Raw genomic sequence first — 20,912 nt, forward strand, 5'->3', positions numbered from 1 at the left:
TAAATAATCGGGTGCCCTGCGGCTCAGCAGCTCATTTTGCCCACATGATAGAAGCCGCTGGGGGTCACCCCATCACTCCCGAAGAGGGGGTGGAAGAGAGGGTGCCGAGCTTGGATGAGGCGCAGGGCGCGCCGAGTTAATGAGGTTCCTACTCCGCAGCCCCGCACTCACCAGCCCCAACCTGCTTTCCAGAAAGCCGCTTACCTCAGCCTCCGCGCGGCCCCATCCCGGGAGGCAGGGATGGCCAGCCGGGACCCTCTCAGCGTCCCTGAAGTTTCGTCGCCCGGCTAACTGCCCGGCGTCGGCGGGCAGAGGCAGAGAGACGACCTTATTGTCCCTTGGGGTACCCCAGTTTTGAGACGAGGGTCCAGGGCAGCTAGAAGGAACTGTCTCGTTCTCCTGCGCTGCCCTCGAGGTGCTCGGGCGGGCCGGCCCGCGGCGCTGACTTACCTGCGGGACAGAGTCGGAGCCCGCGGCGGCCACCTGCTCTCCCCGCGCCCGGCGCCGCGGCTCGGGGCTGCCGGGGGGCGGGGCCCGCGCGGGGGCGGGGCCTGGGGGCGGAGTCTCGCCCGCGCGGGGTGGGCGGGCTTCTCAGGTGGAGAGCCAGGTGGGGGTGGGGGTGCGGGTGCGGGTGGAGGTGCGGTGGGGTGGGGTGGGGTGGGGTGGGGTGGGGTGGTGGGGGGGTGGGGCAGGGAAGCATCCGGGCTACTGGCAGGGTCAGGAGCTTGAGCTTTTCTGAGGACTGGGGAAACCTGGGGCCCAGGACGTCGTGAACACCCCGCCTCCTTCAGGTAGCCTTGCCCGGATCCATGCCCCGAGGGTGGCTCCATAGGAAGCTCCCTCACCCCAAGAAGAAACTCTTCCCTGCCTGAGTGTCCCTTCCAGCTGAGGTCAAGAAAGCTCTCCTGGCCTGGTAAGGTCCACGCGGGGTAGGACACCCGCGCCCCTTGCTGAAGTCCACAGGGCAGCTGTGCGGGCACTTAGGCCGTGGTGGAGGGAGCCCTGTGGTAGGTGCCCAGGTCACCCTTATCCCCAGTCCATTGCTCTCCCTGCAACGCAGCTCCCCCCCACCTCCCGCCCCCCCATGCCAGCTCAGGTCCCCCAGCTGTCACTGTTTAGCCCTGGAATGACAGGCGTCCGGGCGCCGTGCGTCCAGCCGCATTCAAGGCCACTGAGCTTAGCACCCTTGGGCCCCTGCCCACCTCCCTCTGCCCCTCCTCGCTCATTTTATTGACCCGTAAAAAGCACGTTGCTGGCAGGAGAGATAACTGAGGGTAAAGTGGGGGAGTGGTTGGGCAGAAAAAAGGGCAGGGGAGGAGACGGGAGGAGAGGGAGAAGGGGGCTCCTGGAGGCAGGCCAAGGGACCCCGGAGGTGAGGCAGCGCCACGCGCTCGGGGCGATGGGCACACATTCTGGAAGGGATGAAGGCCAAAGACTGGAACTGAAGTTTCACCCTCAATCCGAAGAAAGGTCGGCTGACCTAAGAAGATGCTGCGGGAGGGGAGATGCATTATTTGCCCTCTGCCCTGAGGCAGGCCCCAGGATGCAGCAGGAAGGAAGAGGGTAGACGGCAGGAAGGACCGTCATTCTGCTCTCCAATCTCTGCCCTAGCCCCCTCCCTTCCTCTTGAAGGTGACTCCTGCCTGCTGGGTCTCTTACTACAGAAATAGCCCTTTCCCTGAAGAATCAACCTAGATCTTGCCTTTCTCTCTCTTTGCTAAAATGAGAACAAAAAATTCAGGCCTCTATAACTTCCTCCACCCCCATGTCTACCTGAGGTGCACCCCACACTTCCTGGACCTCAGCCTCCCCCAGCCCAGGAAAATGATCGGGGGGTCAGGGGAAGATGGAGGTAAGGGCATTGGGTTGAAGCCCCTTATAGGGTAAGCAGGGTAGGAAGGCTTCACATTCTTGGTGACTCAAATTTAGGGCTTGGACAATCTCTTCAAACAAGGTTACATGATAGCCCCAAAGAGGGGTGTTAAAAAAAAAAAAAAAACAAGCCTTGGTGTTAAAAATGCTCTACAAAGCAGGTGGAGGGGTGTGGAGGGCTGGGAAGGAGGGATTGCCATGGGGGACGATGAAACAGGCAACAGTTATGTTCGTTATCTTGATTGTTGGAGGAGCATGAGAAAATTGATCAAACTGTCCACTGTCAATATGGACAGTTTATGTCCGCTGTACCGCAACAGATGTTTCAAAAATACCATACATTTCTTACACCAATTTTCCATTCTTTGTTGTTGTTGTTGTTTTTAATTTATGGGAGCCTCAAAAAATGAAGGTGGTCTTGGCAGGGAGAGAATGCTGAGGGAGATTCCTGATATAGTCCAGGACGCTGAGTCTCCTGCCTCAGTCTCCACCCTACCGCCATCCACACAAAGTATCTGAGTGTGAGAAGGGTCTGGTTTGAGCTGTGGCCTTCCAGTTGCTTCCTCAGTGAGGGCGTCCACAGCAGTCACAGTTCCCTCCGGGCTGCTCAGCACCGGGCTGGTAGCTGATGACTCAGGCTAGAGGGGCCTGGACCCGGCTTTGCTCAGGGGAAGAGGGTGGCTGCTGTGGATTCTTCTGCCCCCTGCAGCCTCAACCTGTTACTGCAGCAGGAAGGTGGTCAGTCCAAGAAGTCCTTGTCTAGCTGGGCACAGTACTGCACATAGTTAAATTCAGGCACAGAGAAGGGCACGCGGGACCACTGCTTGATCTGGACTCGTCCTTGAGGCGTCTCCAGCAGCATGCTGCGGACTTTGAGTGCTGGAAGTTTCACTGATCTGTAGATCATCTGCAGACCCCAGACCTGGAGTGGGACAGAGACAACTGGGTCTGGGGTTCTGCCATGGGATTGGACTTCTCTCCTCAGGCTGGGGTTCCATGACATGCAGGAAGAAGTCTGAGGGGTCTCCCACTTCACACTGACAGCTATCTCCCCCATCACATTGCGGGCTCCCTGAGATGCAGTGGACCACCACCCTCAACTGAGGACTTCTAAAGACTGGAGTTGAGGGCTCTGGCCAAGCACTTACCTCCCCACAGTTCCTACAGCTAATGGCACCCCCAGGATACCAGTCCTTGAAGTCTCTGCCAATGTTCACGGGCTGCTTGGAGATGCTGTAGTAGATCCTGGAGAGAACGGAAGTGGTCACAGTCTTCAGGGACCCCCTGCCCCCCTCCCACCAACCCCAGATCTCATACCCCCTTTCTTGCTTATCCTTTTTCCTAGACCTTGGGCCTGCCCGCACAGGGGCCAGGAAATTCAGTACACTCTGCCCGTGCCATCTCTATTCCACTTCCTTCAGCCCAAATTCAACCCTCAGCACTGCCGACCTGGATGATTTCAAGTTTTCCAGTGGATCTCCCTGCTTCCTTCCTACTCCCAGCTCCTTGGAGTGATCTAAGCACGGGAATCTGACCTTAACATTCCCTTGCTCAAAATCCACCCAGGAACTCTCCACTACTTACTGGGCAAAGGCTAAACTTTCTGGCCCAACCTTCATCTCCTCCACAGGTTACTCTGTCTTTCTTTAGAACCTCATCCTTCATGATTTCTCCCTCTCAAATAACTAAGAATCACTCCTGTTGCCTCATCCTTCTATCCTCATCTTCTCATATTCTAGCGCAATAATCCTTCCTTCAAGGCCCGATCAAAATGCTCTCTCTTCAAATGAGAGCACCCGTATGGAAATCCTTGGTACCGTGACCTGGCATACAGTTGGTGTCTAATAATTGCTTACTGAGTGAATGAATGGATGGTGGATGGGCAGTTACTCTGTAGGGGGCAGAGGAAAAGGAGATGACTCAGGGACAACCAGCTCCTCTTCTGTGTTCAGAGTAGGCAGGACCAGGAGGCCAGTCTGTGGTCCCTTGGCATTGCCCTGAATCCTAGTCTTGCTCAACCATATAGTGACTGCAGAGCTGGGGCCAGTCACAGCCTCTTTGAGCCTCTACTTCCTCACCTGTAAAACGGGGTGGTGATAAAAACCAGTCTAACTGGACTGCTGTGAAAATGCCCTTTTAACCTCCCCAGCCCTCAAAGTGCTGTCTGGATGGGAGGGCTTCTCAGTCCCTCACACGCCCTCATCCTGACAACCCATTCCACAGCTCTCACGAGAAGTTGGGGTTCACGTTGACGTGGTGGGCGCGCTCCACCTTCCGCAGGTCGCTCCCATGGCCCACAGCTTCCATGCAGTTGATGCAGAGAAGCCGCACGTACTCCGCCGGGAACTGCTGCTGCCGCTTCTCCCGGTCGGCCGCCTGGGCTGCCCGCTTCCCCAGGGCGGCCAGCTGCAGGTCCCGGATCTGAGAGGAGGCGACACCAGGCAGGCTGGAGTCCAAGAGCCCTGAGCCCAGGGATGCTCCCAGGGGACAGAGGGCTCAGGTCACTAGTAAACGGAAGGGACTTTGCTCACACCTCCCGGGGCTTTGGGAAACAGCTCTGAGTGTGAAAATAATATTGGGGTAGGCCTGATGGTGGGCGTGGGGAGAGTCTCACTGAATCCCTGTTCCCTCTTTGGAGGATTTCATGCCAAGCTGTTTCTTTGCTTTCAGTGGTAAACGGAAGGTAGTGCATACACATGTTGGTTTTCAGTAATGCACACCTGAAAATTATGTCATAATGTAATGTTGTTTCAATAGAAAAATAAAATAAAATCCAATTTTTAAAAGTGCCTGCTTGGATCTAACATTAACATCATTAGTAATTATGCTGGGACAGTGGGAGGAAAGAACCCTCCTGGACAAGGCTGGATCACGGTGATCCTGGACAACAGGGGGCTGATTAAGCCCTGGTTCTGGAGGAGGGGGGAACAGGAGTGTACCGTGGGTGCTTCGGACTTTCCAGGCAGTGTCCTCAGGACCCCCAGCCTACCCCAGGCCCCTGCAGACACGCAGGCTGACCACAGACCTTAGCCTGGTATTTGGCCGGGTCCATGGCCTGCACCACAGCCACTGCCTCCTCCATCAGCCTCTCCAGGGCCTCATTGGTCCGCTCCCGCCGCAGCTCCCGGCTGCCCTCAGTTGCCACAAAGGAGTAAATGCTGTGATCAGCCCGTGCCCTGCCCCTTGCCTGGAGAGAAATAAGGGAGGGGTCTGAGTGGGGTTGGGGTCCCACCCAGGATCCTTCAAGGGCTATTAGGGATGGGGGTAAGGGCAGGGGTAGGGGTAGGAGGGGCTGGGCACCTGGACCATGGAGATCTCGTTGGTCAGCAGCCCATAGCGCACCACCACATTGCAGCTGGGGATGTCCAGCCCCTCCTCCGCCACACTCGTGGCCACCAGGAGGTTCAGGGTGCCCGCCCGGAATTCCCGGATCACCTCTTGCTGGTCCTTCTGTTGTGGGGGGGAGGGAGGGTGGAGAAAGGGGACGATAGGTGCGTGGGTCCTGCCCATCCTCCCTCAGTCCAGCCTCTCAGACCTTCACTCTCAGACTTGCCCCACCTTCCTCCCCAGGATTTTCCCGCCTCCACAGGTGACCATCTAACCCTTATTTTTCCTAAGGACTCTTAAGGACCCCTGCTCCTCCGGTCTAGGAACCCCTAGGACCTATTCTCCCTCAAGGAGCCTCAGACCTCTGATACTCTATCTTGAGGATCTATATAATCTATATCATTCACCTCTTTCCTGAGAGACACTTAGGGACCATGCCCCCCAACCTGGGGATTTCAGTGCCCACCTCTCTCCCTAAGCTCTCTGCCCCTCTGGCTGAGAATAATCAACACCCTTCTCCCTGCCCCCATCTCTGCATGCTAAAGACCCCATCCCTTCACCCCACAATTTCCCAGCCTCAGACCCTGTCCTCGAAGCCCACACCTGGGTCATGTGGGTGCTCTGGCTGGTGTTCCCAGCCCCGATCAGCAGCTTGGCCCTGATGTCCACTCCCTGCAGCTTGGGATGCTGCTGGAGCCAGAGCAGGAGGGAAGAAGCATTCTGGCGCGTCCGGGTGAAAATGATGCCCCGGCGACTGTCGGGGCACCTGAACTGCTCCTGCAGGATCTGTTCGAGCATTTCCAATTTGGGGTTCTCTGGGCCCTGAGTTGCCAGTCGAGTCAGTTCATTCTTGTGGTCTGCAAAAAAGCCCAAAGCCGAAGAACAGATCTCAGGGCTGGAGGAGAGCTGGGCAGGAGCTGGAGGGCGTACTGTGAGCTCACAGGGATAGGACTGCAGGAGCAAGAAAGGGACCAGAGGGTGCCCGCTCTTGCCTAATTCCCCCTGGGCAGCCCCCGCAAGAGCACACTTACAGACACTCTGCCAGGCCAGCCTCAAGGCAGCCAGCCTTACACCAGGGGCCTACAGTATGGTGTCCATGCTCACATGCCTCACCCCGCACCCCTCTTCTGCCAGCTGCCAGGAGGCCCTCACCATTTCATGCTGACCTCCTCTCCTCAGGACTGATTTAACCTCAGGTCTTGCTCCCCAACTTTTGCTGAAGCCTTCAACTTTGAATTTCACCTTCTGACCACCTCACTTGTCCAGTTTAAGGGTCTCATATACTCCAGACCTTCAGTGACAGTTCCAACTAAATGCTTTAAAAAAATAATTCTTTGCTGGGCCTCCCTGGTGGCACAAGGGGTTAAGTCTCAGCACTATGAAGCTATCTGCAGCCACTGCAGCATGAGTTCGATCCCCCACCAGGAAACTACCCACATGGCACAGCATACCTCTCCTGTCTCACCCGCTGCTCCCCTCAGCAGTGTATTTCAGTCAATCAACCTGTTCTGCTCCCCACTCTGTCTCTGGTGAATCCTCTCATTACCCACCACCCGCTACCTCTGGCCTGTACCCCAGTTCTTGTATGCATAAATAATCTTTAAAAAAAAATAATCAGCATCTCTCAGGTTGAAAAAATTAATAAGCATTGGGCCTCCGTGGTGGTGCAGCGGTTAAAGTCTCAGCGCTATCAAGCTATCACCAGCCATTGAGGCATGAGTTCGATCCCTGGCCAGTGAGCTAACCCACATGGAGCAGCAGACCTCTCCTGTCTCGCCTGCTGCTCCCCTCAGCAGTGTACTTCAGGAGATCAGCCTGTTCTGTTCCCCACTCTGTGTCTGGTGAATCCTCTGACACACACACACCTTCCCCCCTCGGCCCCGCACCTCTGGCCTACACCCCAGTTCTTGTATGCATAAATAAATAAAAAAAAAACCTCTTTGCTAGTAGCTTCATATGTCTGTAAACCTTCACAAAGCTCAGACATAGAAATGCTCATATAATTGGGACACACAAAATGAGGACATACATCCTTTGTCATATTCTTGCCCTTTGGTGAGAAAAATAGGACCCCACTATGCTCTGCGCCACCTTCCCAACCTGCTTTGGTGCCTGTGCCCGGGCTGCTCCCTGCCAGCTAGTCCATTTCCCTGCCCTTCTCACCATCGAACAGCGCCAGCAGCCAGCGCTCAGCGTGAAGGATGTGGGCCTTAGTGACACGCTCCTGGTTGTAGAAATCCTGCAGCAAGGCCAGGGCGTCCACGGCGCGGACCGTGTCGTGGATGAGCAGCGCATCGTTGTAACGCCGCAGGTGAAGCGCGTAGACCCGCCGCTGCTGGAGCCCGGCCTCGGCCGCTGCGGACAGCCAAGGGGGCAGGGTCGGAGACGCCCCCTTCACCCCTCAGGTCACTTAGCAGGGGGTGTGGTGGGGGCTGAGATTAGGGGGGCTGGGTGGAGGATGGGAAGTTTAGGGGGGCCGCAGCGGGGATGGGGAGACAGGGGCCAGGCCCCCCCCAAGGTGCGCTGTCCAGCCTCTTCATGCCCAGACTCAGTAGCCCAGAAAAGACCACCCAGGCCGACTCAGCCCCGCCCTGCGCGGCTTGCGGAGCCCTCTCACCCTCTCGGCTCAGCTCCACCACCTGCCCCTCATATGTCTGTGTCCCAAAGTCCCGGCTCAGCTCCGGCATCTCCAGTTGGTCGTGGACTTGGTCCATGAGATTCTTAATCATGTCCCCAAATGGGTCCTGGAAGAGAAGAGTGAGGGGATTTCCACCCACATCCCAGAATGGGCACCCAGGAGGCCAGGGCGCCCCCAGCACACACTGATCTCTGCACGGCTACCCTCATCCCTCCTCGCCCTGTCAAGTTGGTATTGGAGAGAAGTGAGCTCCAGGGAAGGCAGCTGGGGGTGAAGGGGTCCTAGCTGGAGGCAAAGGTCAGGTCCCTGCACCAGACTCCTGTCCTATCTCCACCTCTACGTGTCCTACACCTCTGACCTGAGCAGTCCCGTCTAGTTTTTGTCCAGCCCCATCATAGCAGACACCAGGCAGTGTCCACAGGAGCCTGGAACAGCCTCAGGGTAAAGTGACCTAGCTTTTTCGTTTGCAAAGAACTCTCCGTCATACCCAAGGTTTAGACAGATGCCCACAGGGGAGTCAACCGTATCACAGGCAGGGGCAAGGGAGGCTCGGATACATAAGAAAGCAATCTGGAGTCACAGCTAGTGAGGATGAGGTCGGAGCTCAACCCCCAGGGACTAGAACTTCACACCAGACTCCACCCCAGCCCTGCCCCTCCCCCACACCTGGCTCCGCCGCTGGCAGAGGTCATACTGCTTGGAGGGCTGGTGGCTGTGCTCCCACAGCTGGGGAAGGCTGTTCTTGGGTGACATGATACGCCAGGTGTCCAGGTTGGCACAGAGCTGTGGCAACAGAAAGGGGTTCGCTGGAACAGTGGGGTGAGTCCTGGGGGGACAATGGGCAGAGCTTTGGGACAGGATGGGTCCCGGCCAAGGAAAGGAGAGCCTGAGGAAGGGCCACTGGGGAATGGGGATTCATTCATTCAACAAGTATTCCGTGCTCACCCCCTTGGTGCCTGGTGCTGTTCTATGTACAGGGCACAGATGATAAACCAGTACTGAGCGACAGAATGAGAGGATTTCAGGAGCTCAGAAGAGAATAAAATTGGATGAGATGGTAGACTGTGTGTGGGGAGGGTAATCAGGGACTTTGAAGAGGTGACATTTAAGCTTTCCTCTCAATGACAAGAAGGAGCCAGGCAGGTGAAGTCCAGGGGCGGAGGGGGGCGGCATTCAGGGCAAAAGAAATGGCAAGTGCAAGGTCCTTGGAATGAGAACCATTCCGACACGCTCAAGACAGAGAAAGAAGCCAGCACAGTAGTCGAGTGGGAGCACTTAGGGCACGAAGCTGACAGGTAGGAAGGGGCTAGATCACCTGGAACCTTGTAAGCCCGGAGTAAAGACTTGGGAAGGGAATTTATTCTAAGTGCAGTAAGAAGCCACCGGAGGAGGCCTGGAGTACAGGTGAGGAAGGGCCCAGCCCCTGTGTGGGGGAGCCTGGGCAGGGTGGGTGGGGAGGGAATTGGGAAGTCCCTGGTGGGTGGGAGGTGGCAGGGTCACAGGGGCCAAACTGACCTGCAGGATGTGGTCGATGGCCCCACTGAGCCCCGAAGCCCCACCAGTGCCCGGAGAGGCTGTGAGGCCCAGCACCTGGGGCAGGGGCTTCTTCCTCTGGAGTTTATGCTCGAGGTACCGGCTCAAGATAATGTTGTAGACAGTGTCCTTGTGTGTGTGGTGACACTCATCCACCACGAGTAGGGAGAAGGCTGGGGTACAGGAGGGAGGCTGTGACCTGCATGCAAAGCCCTTCGCCCTCTGCTGTCTCATACAGTCCCCACAATTCACCATCAGTTCCTTCCCCCCATCACAATTTGTAGTCAGGGCCCTGAGAAAGGACCAGGTGGGGATGATTTACCCCCATTTCATGGATTAGTAAACTGAGGCTCAGCTGGGAAAGGGACTTGCCCAAGATCCTGCACTATTGCCAGGTCTGTTTCTACTAGGGTGTATGCTGGGGAGTGGTGAGTGGGGAACCCCAGTCCCACAGATTCTCTGGCACCTTTACCAGAAGAGGTACCCTGGGATTGGCAGGCGGGCATCCTCAGGTGTATACCCTGGACCCCTGTCCGCAGCGCTCACCACTGAGCTCCACATGCTCCTCCTCTTGGGGGCTGCTCAGCGCCATGTGCAGCAGCTCAGCTGTGCAGATGATCAGGTCATGCGTCTTGGCCAGGTAAGCAAAGCCATCTCGCAGCCCCATGTCCCCGCTCAGGGTGGTAATGGTCCAGCGGTTGTCCAGCATGCGGCGGAATTCCTCACGGTGCTGGGTCACCAAGTGCACCTGGGAGTGGAGGAGGCAGGAGTGGACCTTGGGTGAGTCAGGGGGGCGGGGTGGCGCCACAGATGGAAGGGATGAGCTTAGCAAGGGCCGCAGCCACTCTGGAAGCACCAGAGGAGCTGAGGTCCCACTGAGGGCAGGGAGGCCACTCACCCTGTTGACCAGTACAACCACCTTGGCTCCCTGCACCGTCTCTAGGTGTCTCTTGGTCACATAAGCAGCTGCCCGGGTCTTCCCAGTGCCGGTGGGCAGCCATATGATGATATTCTTGCCCTCCAGGGCAGGCATGATCACCTCCCACTGGTAGGGTCGCAGATCCATTCTAGGAAGGGCAGAGGCCTCAGACCCCCGGGCCCTCCCAGGCAGGGGCCTCAAATCCCCAGCCCCCTCCCGGGCAGGGGCCTCAGACCCCTGGTCCCCCCCAGGAATAGACCCCTCAGAGGTAACACGCCCCCCCCCACCCCCTTCCTGGCCAGCCCAGGTGAAGAAACTGCCGTTGCCAGGGGCTCCATGTGGCTGGAGGTGAAACGGGGCATCATAGGCACTGACCAGGAGCCTGATCTGGCCACAGCTGAGACAGGAGTGACACCAGCTACTGTACCTGCTGTCAGTGGCCCGCCGCGGGGAGCCCCTGTGTGGCTTAGCCTGTACTCGGCTCTGCTCAGCTCCGCGGAGCTGGGAAATGGAAACTGAAACTAGGGGGAGGAGCCAGTCCAGCGGACATGACCTTAGGACTATCCCTCCTCTGCCGTCAAACGCTGACAACAAAACACCCCATCTTTCTAGGTCTTTACTCCTCTCTCCTACCCCCCACACCCGCCTCTCCCCTCAGCGCTCCCCTCCACACACACCCCACCAGCTGCAAGGCAGGTCCCATCAGCCCAGATTGTAACAGGGTGGTCCCCAGGAAAGGGGGAGGTTCCCTGCCCCACCCAAGGGAGGGTGGAGCTGAGCAGGAAGAGGAGAAGCTGCAGAAGAGACTGAGGAAGGAAGCAGGATGGAGCCAGGAGACCTGGAAGAGGCGCGTGGAGCCTAGAGACACGTGAAGAAACTGCGCTTGTCTTTTGGTCGTGGACTGGGTGACACAGATGTGGGTGAGACCCGTGGGGAGGTGACCATGGCAGCTTTTATCTTGATGTTGATTTTGCTCTTTTCCTTCCGGGCTTGTCCGGTTGTTTGTGACCCTTTTCTGTGGGTCCCCACTGGAAGATGCTTTAGACTTGTGGCAGGCTTTGGGGCCTTGTTCTGGGCCGATCCCATATGGATGGACTTTTACCCACGATGGGACGGGTAACTTTGGGTGCTTCATTTAGAAACTAGACTCTTTGCCTTTCCTGTATTGTTTCCTAATTAAAGTTCCTTCCCATTAAAGTCTCCTATGTTTTGTGTTGATGCGGCGGATGGCAGAACCCATTTAGAATAGGCAGGTTTGCGGGGCTTGGGCTGCCCCTCTCCCTGCCCTATAACAAGAGCACCAGGTTAGGCATGAACGAGGCTTGCAGGGCAGGGCAGCCCCGCACCACCCGAAGCTTCATAGGGTCTAGCTTGCAGGAGGTGCGGGGGCGCAGGGTTGGCCTGCTAACTGGGGGCTCTATGGAAGAAAGGATCACACAGAGAAAAAAAAAGAACTTTATTGTTCCCTCCAAGGGATTAATGCCAGGAAACAAATGGTCCCCATGTCCCCCACCTCTGGGGGGGACAGACCGACAGAACAGTGCAGGGTGAGGCATGGCCCCTCCACTCCGGGTTGAACTTCCAGCCCTTGCAGCCCCCTTACTCTAGCTGAAATTGGCAGTCCTGCCCTCGAGGAAACAGCGCCCTGGGCCAGGCCCGGCCTCCAAGATACCACAGCTCTAAGGGGACAGGGGCTGGGGTCATCTCTGGGTTCATCCTCTGGCCCATCCCTCAGACCCAGGAACAGCTCCCCAAGGTGAGACACAAGGGTGGGACAGAGCTGCTGACTGAGGGTTCAGAAAGGGTTACACGGCCCGGGCTGCAGCACTCAAGCCAAAAGGGACCTGGGCTCCGGGGATCAGATCAGAAGCCGAGGCGAAGACATTCCATGTCGAGGCTGAGGTCCGGAGCCGGGGCTACTTGTCGATGAGCCCCCCCTCCTTGAGCTTGAAGTAGAAGAACTTCTCCAGGGCGCTGGCGCAGCGGCAGTACTCGCTGTCGGGGGGGTTGTACTCCCGGCAGTTGGCGATGACTCGCTGCAGGTCGGCCACGAAGAGCTTCCGGGTGACGTAGTAGCGGCTACGCAGCCGCTCTGTCATGGTCTTCAGGTCTGGGCAGTGGGAGAGAGGGGAGCCCTTTCGGAGGCTGAGGAGAACAGCTGGGGCTGTCCAGGGGGTAGGTCACAACGGGCTGTGTGGCCCCGAGAGCAGGAGCCAGGGAAGGGGTGAGGATGGAGGCTCCTCACCTATGGGGAAGCGGATGACCTCATAGTAGTCCGGGGCCTCTGACTTCTTCACAGGCTCCATGAAGGGCCAGGCACTGGGGTGCGACTGGAGAGGAGAACCGAGATGGGGTCAGGCCCGCTGTGCCCCGAGCCCACTGTGCCTGCCACCCACCCGACTGGGTCCTGCAGCACAGCCACTGACTAGGGACCCCCAGAAGGGAACCTGGTCTCCCCACCTTGATCTGGGCCAGCAGGTTTTTGAGGGTTGTGTAGAGCTGGTCAGGGTCCTTCAGCTCCTTCCTGGGGTGAAAGATGTTGAGTCTGAGGGGCCTGGGCCCCTTGCCTCCCCAACTCCCTCCCCCTCCACACAACACTCACCCCTTCTCCTTCCCCAGTGGCTTCCAGCCTGTCTCTCCTGCAAAGTGGGGAGTAAAGAGAGCATCACTAAGAATGCCTGTCTGCACCCCGAGCGGGGCACCACCTCCCCGCCAAGACCCCTGCTCACGAATGCCGGGGACGCTCTCCACGGGGATCTGCCTCACACCCTCCTTGAAGCAGCTGAGCCCGGGGTAGACCTTTCGGATCTGAGCCTGCTTGCGCTCAATCAGCTTCTTGATGATCTAAGGGGAGGGCCTGAGGGGTCAACTCCAGCCCAGGAGCAAACTGGACCCCCAGGATCAGAACCAGAGCCCCTGCCACTGAGTCCAGGTATCTCCCACCCAAACCTCAAGAGGCAGGGCAAGAACCAAGATCCTGGCCCCTCCCCACACCTGTACATGTGCACACCCCACAGACACACACACACATGTGCTCAGCCCACACGCACATTCTAGAAAAGCCCCCTGACCAATGTGTGCACAAACACCACACACACCTCCTTCTGCTTCTTGATGATGTGGGACAGCTCCGTGTAGGGGATCCGGGGATTCAGCTCACACTCCATCAGTGTTGCGCCCTCATAGTCCTTAATGTAGCCTAGGTATCGGCTCTTGGGCACCTTGATGTCTTTAGAGAAGCCCTAGGGAGTGGGCGTTGTGGCCAATCCGTCAGTGAGGCCTGGCTGACGCCCTTCCAACTCCACAGCCCTCCCCAGCACACATCCCCTCTCAGATTCCTGAGCCATCCTGTGTCCCAGCATGCTCTGCATTGTGTGGACTCAAAGGTCAGGTCAGCTGTCCCTCCTGATTCACCCCAGGAGCCTCCCAAACCTGGCCTTCTCCTGCTGTCCCGACCCAATCCTTCACCCGGGCAGCAGCCGGAGGAAGACAGGCATGACTCACTCCCCACAAGTGGCAGACAGAGCAGAAGACAGGAAGGGACTCCCAGTCCATCCACACCAGGGGTTTATAGAGAATGACCCCCAACACCCAGCAGGCAGGTGTGGGGTGTGGCAAGGGTCACCTGCTTTTTGAAGTAGCCAATGGCGTACTCATCAGCATAGGTGAGGAAGTAGAGGATGTTGTGTTTGATGTGATACTCCTTCAGGTGGTTCATCAGGTGAGTCCCATAGCCCTGTGGGGGAGGGGAGCAGGTGGGCCTGGTGCTGGCCAACTGAGAAGAGGGGGCGGACTGCAGCTGCGGTGGGGTGAGCTGAGGGATCCAGGGCAGGTAGGAGGAAGGTGAGCAGTGGAGGAAGGAGGGTTTATGGGAGGAAAGTGAAGGATGCTGGTTTCTAAGCACTTACTCTGGGTCAGGTGCCAAGGATGATGCTTTACAAACCAGTTTTCAAGTTAACCCATGAGGTAGGTATTATTACCTTCACGTCACAAAAGGAAAAACTGAAACTCAGCCATGTAGGAAACATGTTCAATGGCAGGCGCCAGCCACGGCGGGGCAGGACCCAAGCCCCGTCAGAAAGCTGCTGGCCACAGGCTCGGAAGTGGGCGGAAGCGGGGTGACAAGGGGCCTACTCATCAGAGTCTCTGAACCCCGAGGAGGAGCTCTGCCTCTGACAGCTGTCTGGGCCCCCAGGCACCCTCCAGATCTGGGTTATGTCAACAAAAGAACCAAGGAACGCCAGGTGGTGTGTGGTGGAAGGACAGAAACCAGGACTAGCACCCAGTGAAGGGCTAATGCAAAAATCAACTCCCCAAGGTATGGGAACGTTTTGAGATGAAGAAAATTCAGGGCTATTTAAACATGTCCTGGGCCCACTTGACAACAGGTGTTTTCTCAACCCACAGCCGTCAAAGTGCAACTGCCACCTAGTGGGGGCGTGAGGAACTGTCGGGCCACTGGAAGAAGTGCCGGGTGCATGACCATCCCTCCTGCTCAGGCCTGGTCCACACTCAAGCAGGTGGGGGGCTGGGGGCACACACTCACCTTGACCTGCTCATTTGAGGTGACAGCACAGAAGACAATCTCTGTGAAGCCCTGGGTAGGAAACATGCGGAAGCAGATCCCACCAATGACCCGGCCGTCCTTGATCAAGGCCAGAGTCTTATGCTTCCTGAGGGGAAAAAAGGACAGTCACAGTTCCAACTTGTCCCCCAAATGCTCTTGAGGGTCCCACAGGCCCGGAGGCCTGAGCTACATTCAGTGCTGGGAACCGAGAAGCAAGAACCCTCAGGGGTGGCGGAAGAGGCAGGGAGGGTAGGGAGGCCAAGGAGAGCCACCGGGTGGGGGCCCTGGGGCTGGGGACGCACGGGTCAAAGACGAGGCGGGCGATGTACTCCTTGGGCATGCGCGGCAGCTGGTGGGAGAAGACGTTCTGCAGCCCCACGAGCCAGAGCAACACCCGCCGGTTGGCCTTGGGCGTCAGCGAGTTGCCGATGACATGGAATTCGATGATGCCGCGGCGTTCCTCCAGGCGGGCTGTCTCGTCCCGGGCTGCGTTGGCCGACAGAAGGCTGGTCTGGGTACCAGAGGAGGGGTGGTGAGCCAGGTCTCAGGGGATGAGGCCCGCCCCCCTTGGGTCAGCAAGTGGGGCGGCCCACCTCCGGCCCCAGCATGGCGGCCGGGTCTGTGATCGTGAGCATGACCTCATTGACCAGCTCCATGGGAATGTCGCCCATCACACGCAGTCGCTTGGCATCTTCCAGAGTCAGGTTCTCTGGGAGTTTCCTCTTCTCGCCTGCTGGGGAGGTAGACAGGGTCTCCTAGGGATAGTGAGAGGCTGAGGGAGGGGTGAAGGAGGGTCAGAGTTCAAGTACCCACCTGGCATTGGCTCAGCCCCTCCGGAATCCAGACTCAAGGAGCTATTGCTGCCCCCACCTATGGTGGGGCTGAAGATGGGTGTGCTGGGGACAACTGCTGCGCTGACTGTTGCTGAGAGAGACAGAAAAATCAGGAGGCAGGGGCTGAGGGGTCCCTCAAAGGGATCTGGGCTCCCACCCTGCCTTTCCCCACCTCTGCCAGCACAGCCCCCCCTCTATGCAGGGGTTTGAGCTCAGCCAGGGAGGACAGGGAAGAAGTTTCAGGACCCGTGGTGACATATACCTGGCCGGGGCACCAGCTGGGTCCCCTCTGAGGGCGGCATGGTGAAGCCTGACTCCCAGATCGGAGAGTTTGCCCCATAGATCTCCTCCTCCAGCATGGACAGGAATCTGCAGGGAGGGCAGTGTGTGGGGAGGGCACATTCCCCTTTTGCTCAATGCTTCCCTCTTTTCAGCTTGAGGAAGAAGGAAAACACAGGCACCCCAGGCCCCCAAAATGTCTCCAACCAAGGGTGCAGCCAGACACCAGAGGGCTGGAGGCAGAGCGAGACAGATGCCGCTCTCAGGGAACTGAGAGTAGAGTCTGAGAGTAGAGATGGCCCCTGCTTTCCGCCCAGGGGAAGGCACAGCCCCTGTCTTTAGGGAGCCCCTAACGGAAGAGAGAACAGGAGAATCCAGCACAGAGATAGAGGCCACAGTGGGCAGCACGGAGAGACAGGCCATGAACCAGGCCACCCTGTGCTGTGTGGTCAGGCAGGGAACCAAGTCACCCCAGGCCTTGGTATCAAAATGGGACTCAGAATCCACCCTCTCATGCCACCTCTTATTCCTACCTGGTAGTGGGGAGGCACTGGAAGGCCTGAATTAGTGCGTAAAGGCTTCTTGAACTGGGTAACTACAAACCAGGTTTAAAATGAGGGAAAGGTAAGATAGAACCCCGGAAAATTATATTATAGAGAACAAGCGTAGGGGTATAAGTCAGTTCCACCTCCAGTGTAAGGGGTGTCTGGTTTCCTGGAGTGCTGTGGTGGGAAGGATTCTGAGCTTGTGTCCACGGGGACAATTAGTAATGTCTACCAGGGTGTGGGCGGGGGCAGTGTTAATATTCGGGCCATGTCCCTGTTACCCCCAGATTAGTACATGCAGAGGAAATGCTACAGCTTGTGTGTGGGCCATGGGCAAGACTGCCAGGTAGACACCCAGACCCCTGAAAGCTGATGGAGGGAGAGGAGGGCCGAATCCAGGAAGCCTTCCTGGGAAAGAGACGACAACTGGGAGGACTGGGCACAACCAGCCTTACTTGGGGAAGTGGGTGAGGATGAGGGTTCTCTTCTCGGGCACCAGCTTGTCCTTCTCCACCCGGAACTTCTCCAGCAGCTGCCGTCTGGTCACAGTGAAGATGGAGCGGAGGAGGCTTCGCCCGAAGACATGAGTGGTCTCGTAGCGGGGGAGGCTGTCGCAGCTTTGGGGCACATGGCAGTAACAGAGCCACCTGGGGGAGTGGGCAGGCGGTGAGACGGGAAACCGCTGAGACCAGGGTGGCTTCTGCGCCTCCCCTGTGCCGTCGCTGGCCAGGCCTACCTGGTGTAATTGACCTTGTAGGTAGCCACGTCCTCAGCCTGAGACCTCTGCCGAAACTGGGCCGGCGTCTCAAGCTTCCAGTAGTTAAGGCAGAGCAGGAACATCTTTGAGAGCTCGAACATCGTCTGCCGCTCCCGGGGAGCCAAGTGACTAAACTTGTACTGCACAAAGTTCAGCACACCCTGAAAGGGACAGGCGGGTTACCAAACCCAGGAGGAGGGGTCAGCAGCCAGCAGGGCTTCTTAACCAAAAGCAGGTGCTTTCTGAGGACAGGGAAAAGGCCCCCCCCCCACTCCAAGGCTCTCAGTGAAGGGGAACTATGGCCTTGTCCCACCCCACTCCAGACCCACCCTGGTCTCATCAAACATCCTCCCTTTTCTGAGTATCTCTCCCATTCTCAGTCTGAGAAGATGGGGAAACAAAGGCTCCCCACTTCCCCAAGAGGCCCCCAATTCTCTTACCACTTTCCTCACCTCACCTGCTCAATATTAGGCTTCTCAAATGGGGGGCTGCCGAGGGATCCCTCCACTACAGGCCGGGTCATCTGCAGGATGCATTTCCGCAGGAGCTGGAAGAGAGGATGGCGCAGGGGTCAGAGCTGCAAACACCACACTCCTCACTTCCTCCCTCCCTCACAGGGAGCTCACCTTGAAGAGGTAGAAATAGACCTGCTTGGTGTCCGTGTCCTCCTCCTTGTGAACAGACATGAACAGGTTCTCCACGTCCACCACCATCCCCAGGAGCCGGTTAATTTCATCCTCTGACACGTTCTCCAGGTGGGACACATGGTCAGCTGAAAGACGGGCAGGTGGCAGAGTTGGGGAAGTAGGATCAACAGGACTTCCTGGTCCTTTCACCACCAGCGCAGGCGCAACCTCAGTCCCTCCAACCAGTGCAGCCAGCAACCAGTTCACTGCTGCTGTCAGCCCCTGGGTGGCCTCCCGAGTCTTCTGGCCCAGCTGATTTTTTTTCCTCCTCCTTTGGGGCACACACACTACCAACCCAACCCTCATTAGGAGGCAACTTAGGTTTTCCAGAGAAGAAGCTTAGTGGCACCTGTGCAAGCAGGACCCAGCTGCTGCTCTCCACTCCCACCCCAGTTCCCAGCGCACCAGCTGCCTTACCTAAAGGGTGCTCACAGCTGCGGCACAGCTCGCTCAGGTTGGCAGCTGGTTGCTGGAGATCCATGCGGGGTGCAGTGGGGGGCTTGGGGTTTTTCCAGCCATTACACTTGCAGGTTTCATTGGCCTGAAGGCACAAAGTTCAGTCAATGACCCTATACTCGGGGGACAAAAAAGCGCTCCCCAGTCAGTTTTGCTCCCATTCCCACCGGAGCCCAAGGATGCCCCAAGCCCCGCCCCTTTTACCCCAGACCCCGCCCCCACCTTGCAAGCCGAGAAGACCCCGAGCTTCTCGAGCTTCTTGGCGCGCGGCAGTCCTCGGACTTGCGCCTTCCTCTGGCTGGCGCGCTGCTGCTGGCTCAGGCCGGGTCGAGCCGGATCCCCCCCGCTTCCGGTCCCCCCACTTCCTACCCCAGGCCCCCCAGTCCCGGTGCTCCCGGCTGGGGTTGCAGCTGGGGCTGGGGCTGGTGCCGGAGTGGGAGCCGGAGTTGGTGCGGAAGCCGGGCTGGGGGCAGGAGTCGGAGTTGGGGCAGGGGCTGGGGACTGAAGGGGCCGGGGCTGCGAGGCCGGGGCCGGGGTCGAGGCCTGGGAAGGTTCCGCCATGGCCTCCCCCGCAGCGGAGCGCGGCGCGGCGCTCCCAGCCCTAGGGCCGCATGGGCAACCGGCGCTCAGTGCGCAGGCGTCGCTGCCCCGGAGCATGATGGGAGTTGTAGTCATACACGGTCGCTCCCTTAATCTCCAGCTTCCAGACTTTTCTGTCCTGTGTCTTGGTCCCAGACAGCCAAACTAGGCCGAGGCGGCACCCAAGACTGACCTCTGCTCACTTCTAATCCCTCTTGAAGGCTTCCGGGATAGACTAAATTGCTGTCTTCTTGGGAAGGAAAAGCATTCCAGAAAACAGGTTTCTTTTTAGGGGGAAGTCGTGGGCTCTGCTCACCTCTCAAACCCCAGGTAGACGCGCAGGCCCAGACCTAGGGTCCTGTTGGCCTCCGGGCACATCTCTCTCCCACCCTCACAAGGGGAAGCACCATCACACACATCTGCGGACACAGAACTGCAGCTGCACAGATTAAATAGCAGCACCTCTAGTTCTTGACCTATGAAGTGGTTACACAAATGTGTTCTCTTGTCACAATTCAACTGTGCCCTTTTTTGTGTACTTTTCTGCATATACATTATACTTCGACAGAAAGTTTATTATAAAAGCACTGAGCGCCAGAGACATGGCCATGATCACCAAGGAGGGATGGAGCCTCTCCAGGTTTGGGAACAGCTCTGGCCCCAAGTAGTGGGTACCAGGCAGGAAGTGGCCCCGGAGCCCAGACCTGCTGCAGTCGATCAACCTCAGAGTTGAATTAGGAAAGCCAGAAAGTCATGCTCACCTCCTAATATCACAGGAGACTAAGAAAGGCAGGACGCTTCTAGAGATCAACTCAACTTGATCTCCATGTGGCACCAGGAGGGGCTCCAGGATGTTTTCCAAACTTGTTCAGTGGGTCCAACTGGGTCACAGACCCTGGCAGCCTTGGCCCATTGGTGGAGTGGGGTGAGGATCTGAGAAAGGGGCAAGATCCTTCATAAAAGCAGCAGGCAGGCCAGGGTGCTGATCTGATGGGTAGAAAGATGTGCAAAGATCACCTGAATTCTGCCAAGAACTTGCAGGAAGTCAAGGGGGCCCACCAGAACAGGGTAGAACCAAGCTGCAAAGGGCACTTGAGCAGTGAGCACCCTGGCTCTGGTGTCTGAGCACCATGCCCGCAGCCTAGTGCCGTTGAACAGCAGTTGATCATTCAGCAGTGGTCTCCCCAAGAGTCAGGTGCACACAGGTGCCCCAGCCTGGCGCTTGTTGAACAGAACCAGGCCTTGCTGGGGGAAGACCTGCCAGCTGCCAGGGATGATGTCTTTGTTGAGACTGGTTTCCAGGTGATGACGGATGCCCACAGCTTCACCCCTTAGGAAATGGTGGTGCAAGTGGACAGCCAGTACCTGATGGTGACCTGCCAGCGGCAACTGGAAGGTTGCAACCGGATGGGGACAGCTACTTCGTGGGACCTAAGACTCACTGGGAGATACAACAACTGCCCAAGCTGGGTCCCACTGGCTGTACCTGCTACCTGACCCCCTCTGGCCAGTTGTACATCCACAGCCAGTGCCAAATGCTAACTCCCCAAGTCCATACCTCTTGGGGACTGCCCACGAGGCTCAGGGGCAGGCGCTCTAGCCTGACACACTTAACAGCTGGAGTGTGTGTCAGCAGCCTTGGCACTGGTGGAGTTTGGGGTCAAAAGTAGAGGTGTAGCAAAGGCAGAGAAAGGCCAAGCAGAGGGGCCCAGGCAGCAGGAAAGGCACAGTAGGGTGGTGGGCCATCAAGAACCAAGCCTATGTGGCACTGGGAGAAGCTGGAGGTTGCAGTGTTGCCTGGCCCACCTCAGCCCAATGCCCTTGGCAGCAGGAAAGGCACATCAGGGTGGTGGTCCATCAAGAACCAAGCCTAGGGCCTCCCTGGTGGCGCAGCGGTTGAGCGCTGGGTTGCGATGCTGCC

At 57.8% G+C, this 20,912-nt stretch overlaps 2 protein-coding genes across 4 annotated transcripts; both read right to left on the minus strand.

Annotated features, from left to right (window-relative positions):
• Window positions 1-1,410: 1,410 nt before the first annotated feature.
• Window positions 1,411-11,078, minus strand: DHX58 (DExH-box helicase 58). 2 transcript variants are annotated; one of them, XM_037493974.2, is made up of 13 exons: window positions 10,967-11,078; window positions 10,269-10,437; window positions 9,917-10,118; window positions 9,353-9,543; window positions 8,504-8,620; window positions 7,817-7,943; window positions 7,363-7,554; window positions 5,803-6,056; window positions 5,173-5,322; window positions 4,898-5,059; window positions 4,103-4,293; window positions 3,021-3,117; window positions 1,411-2,794 (listed from the first exon to the last, which is right to left on the minus strand). In XM_037493974.2, exons 1-13 carry the CDS (start codon window positions 10,990-10,992, stop codon window positions 2,612-2,614), a joined length of 2,061 nt encoding a protein of 686 aa, XP_037349871.1. In that variant the 5' UTR covers window positions 10,993-11,078; the 3' UTR covers window positions 1,411-2,611. The 2 variants fall into 2 exon arrangements, with proteins under 2 accessions (XP_037349871.1, XP_037349872.1); XM_037493975.2 differs by lacking the exon at window positions 10,967-11,078 and adding an exon at window positions 10,717-10,936.
• Window positions 11,079-11,722: 644 nt separating this feature from the next.
• On the minus strand, window positions 11,723-19,036 carry KAT2A (lysine acetyltransferase 2A). 2 transcript variants are annotated; one of them, XM_037493795.2, is made up of 18 exons: window positions 18,635-19,036; window positions 18,374-18,497; window positions 17,897-18,042; window positions 17,728-17,817; window positions 17,250-17,431; window positions 16,969-17,160; window positions 15,952-16,058; window positions 15,670-15,780; window positions 15,450-15,586; window positions 15,159-15,367; window positions 14,836-14,962; window positions 13,915-14,025; window positions 13,388-13,531; window positions 13,019-13,133; window positions 12,892-12,928; window positions 12,750-12,813; window positions 12,535-12,619; window positions 11,723-12,399 (listed from the first exon to the last, which is right to left on the minus strand). In XM_037493795.2, the coding sequence occupies exons 1-18, from the start codon at window positions 18,971-18,973 to the stop codon at window positions 12,206-12,208; spliced, it is 2,514 nt and encodes an 837-aa protein (XP_037349692.1). In that variant the 5' UTR covers window positions 18,974-19,036; the 3' UTR covers window positions 11,723-12,205. The 2 variants fall into 2 exon arrangements, with proteins under 2 accessions (XP_037349692.1, XP_037349691.1); XM_037493794.2 differs by having other exon boundaries at window positions 15,450-15,589; window positions 18,635-18,995.
• Between the last annotated feature and the right edge of the window lie 1,876 nt (window positions 19,037-20,912).

Source organism: Talpa occidentalis, unplaced genomic scaffold, assembly GCF_014898055.3.
Source record: "Talpa occidentalis isolate TD23 unplaced genomic scaffold, MPIMG_talOcc4v2.1 talOcc4.7, whole genome shotgun sequence".
NCBI lineage: Eukaryota > Metazoa > Chordata > Mammalia > Eulipotyphla > Talpidae > Talpa > Talpa occidentalis.

Excerpts from the sequence above, each read along its gene's own strand:
- DHX58 (XM_037493974.2), bottom strand. The coding sequence starts at position 10,992 with ATGGGACCTGCCTTGCAGCTGGTGGG. Across the intron at positions 9,544-9,916 it reads GGAGCATGTGGAGCTCAGTG|CCTTCTCCCTACTCGTGGTG; the intron begins GTGAGCGCTGCG and ends CCTGTACCCCAG. Across the intron at positions 4,294-4,897 it reads CGGCCAAATACCAGGCTAAG|ATCCGGGACCTGCAGCTGGC; the intron begins GTCTGTGGTCAG and ends GCCTCCTCTCAG.
- KAT2A (XM_037493794.2), bottom strand. The coding sequence starts at position 18,973 with ATGGCGGAACCTTCCCAGGCCTCGACCCCGGCCCCGGCCTCGCAGCCC. Across the intron at positions 16,059-16,968 it reads ATCCTCACCCACTTCCCCAA|ATTCCTGTCCATGCTGGAGG; the intron begins GTAAGGCTGGTT and ends CCCTCCCTGCAG. Across the intron at positions 12,814-12,891 it reads CCACTGGGGAAGGAGAAGGG|GAAGGAGCTGAAGGACCCTG; the intron begins GTGAGTGTTGTG and ends CTTTCACCCCAG.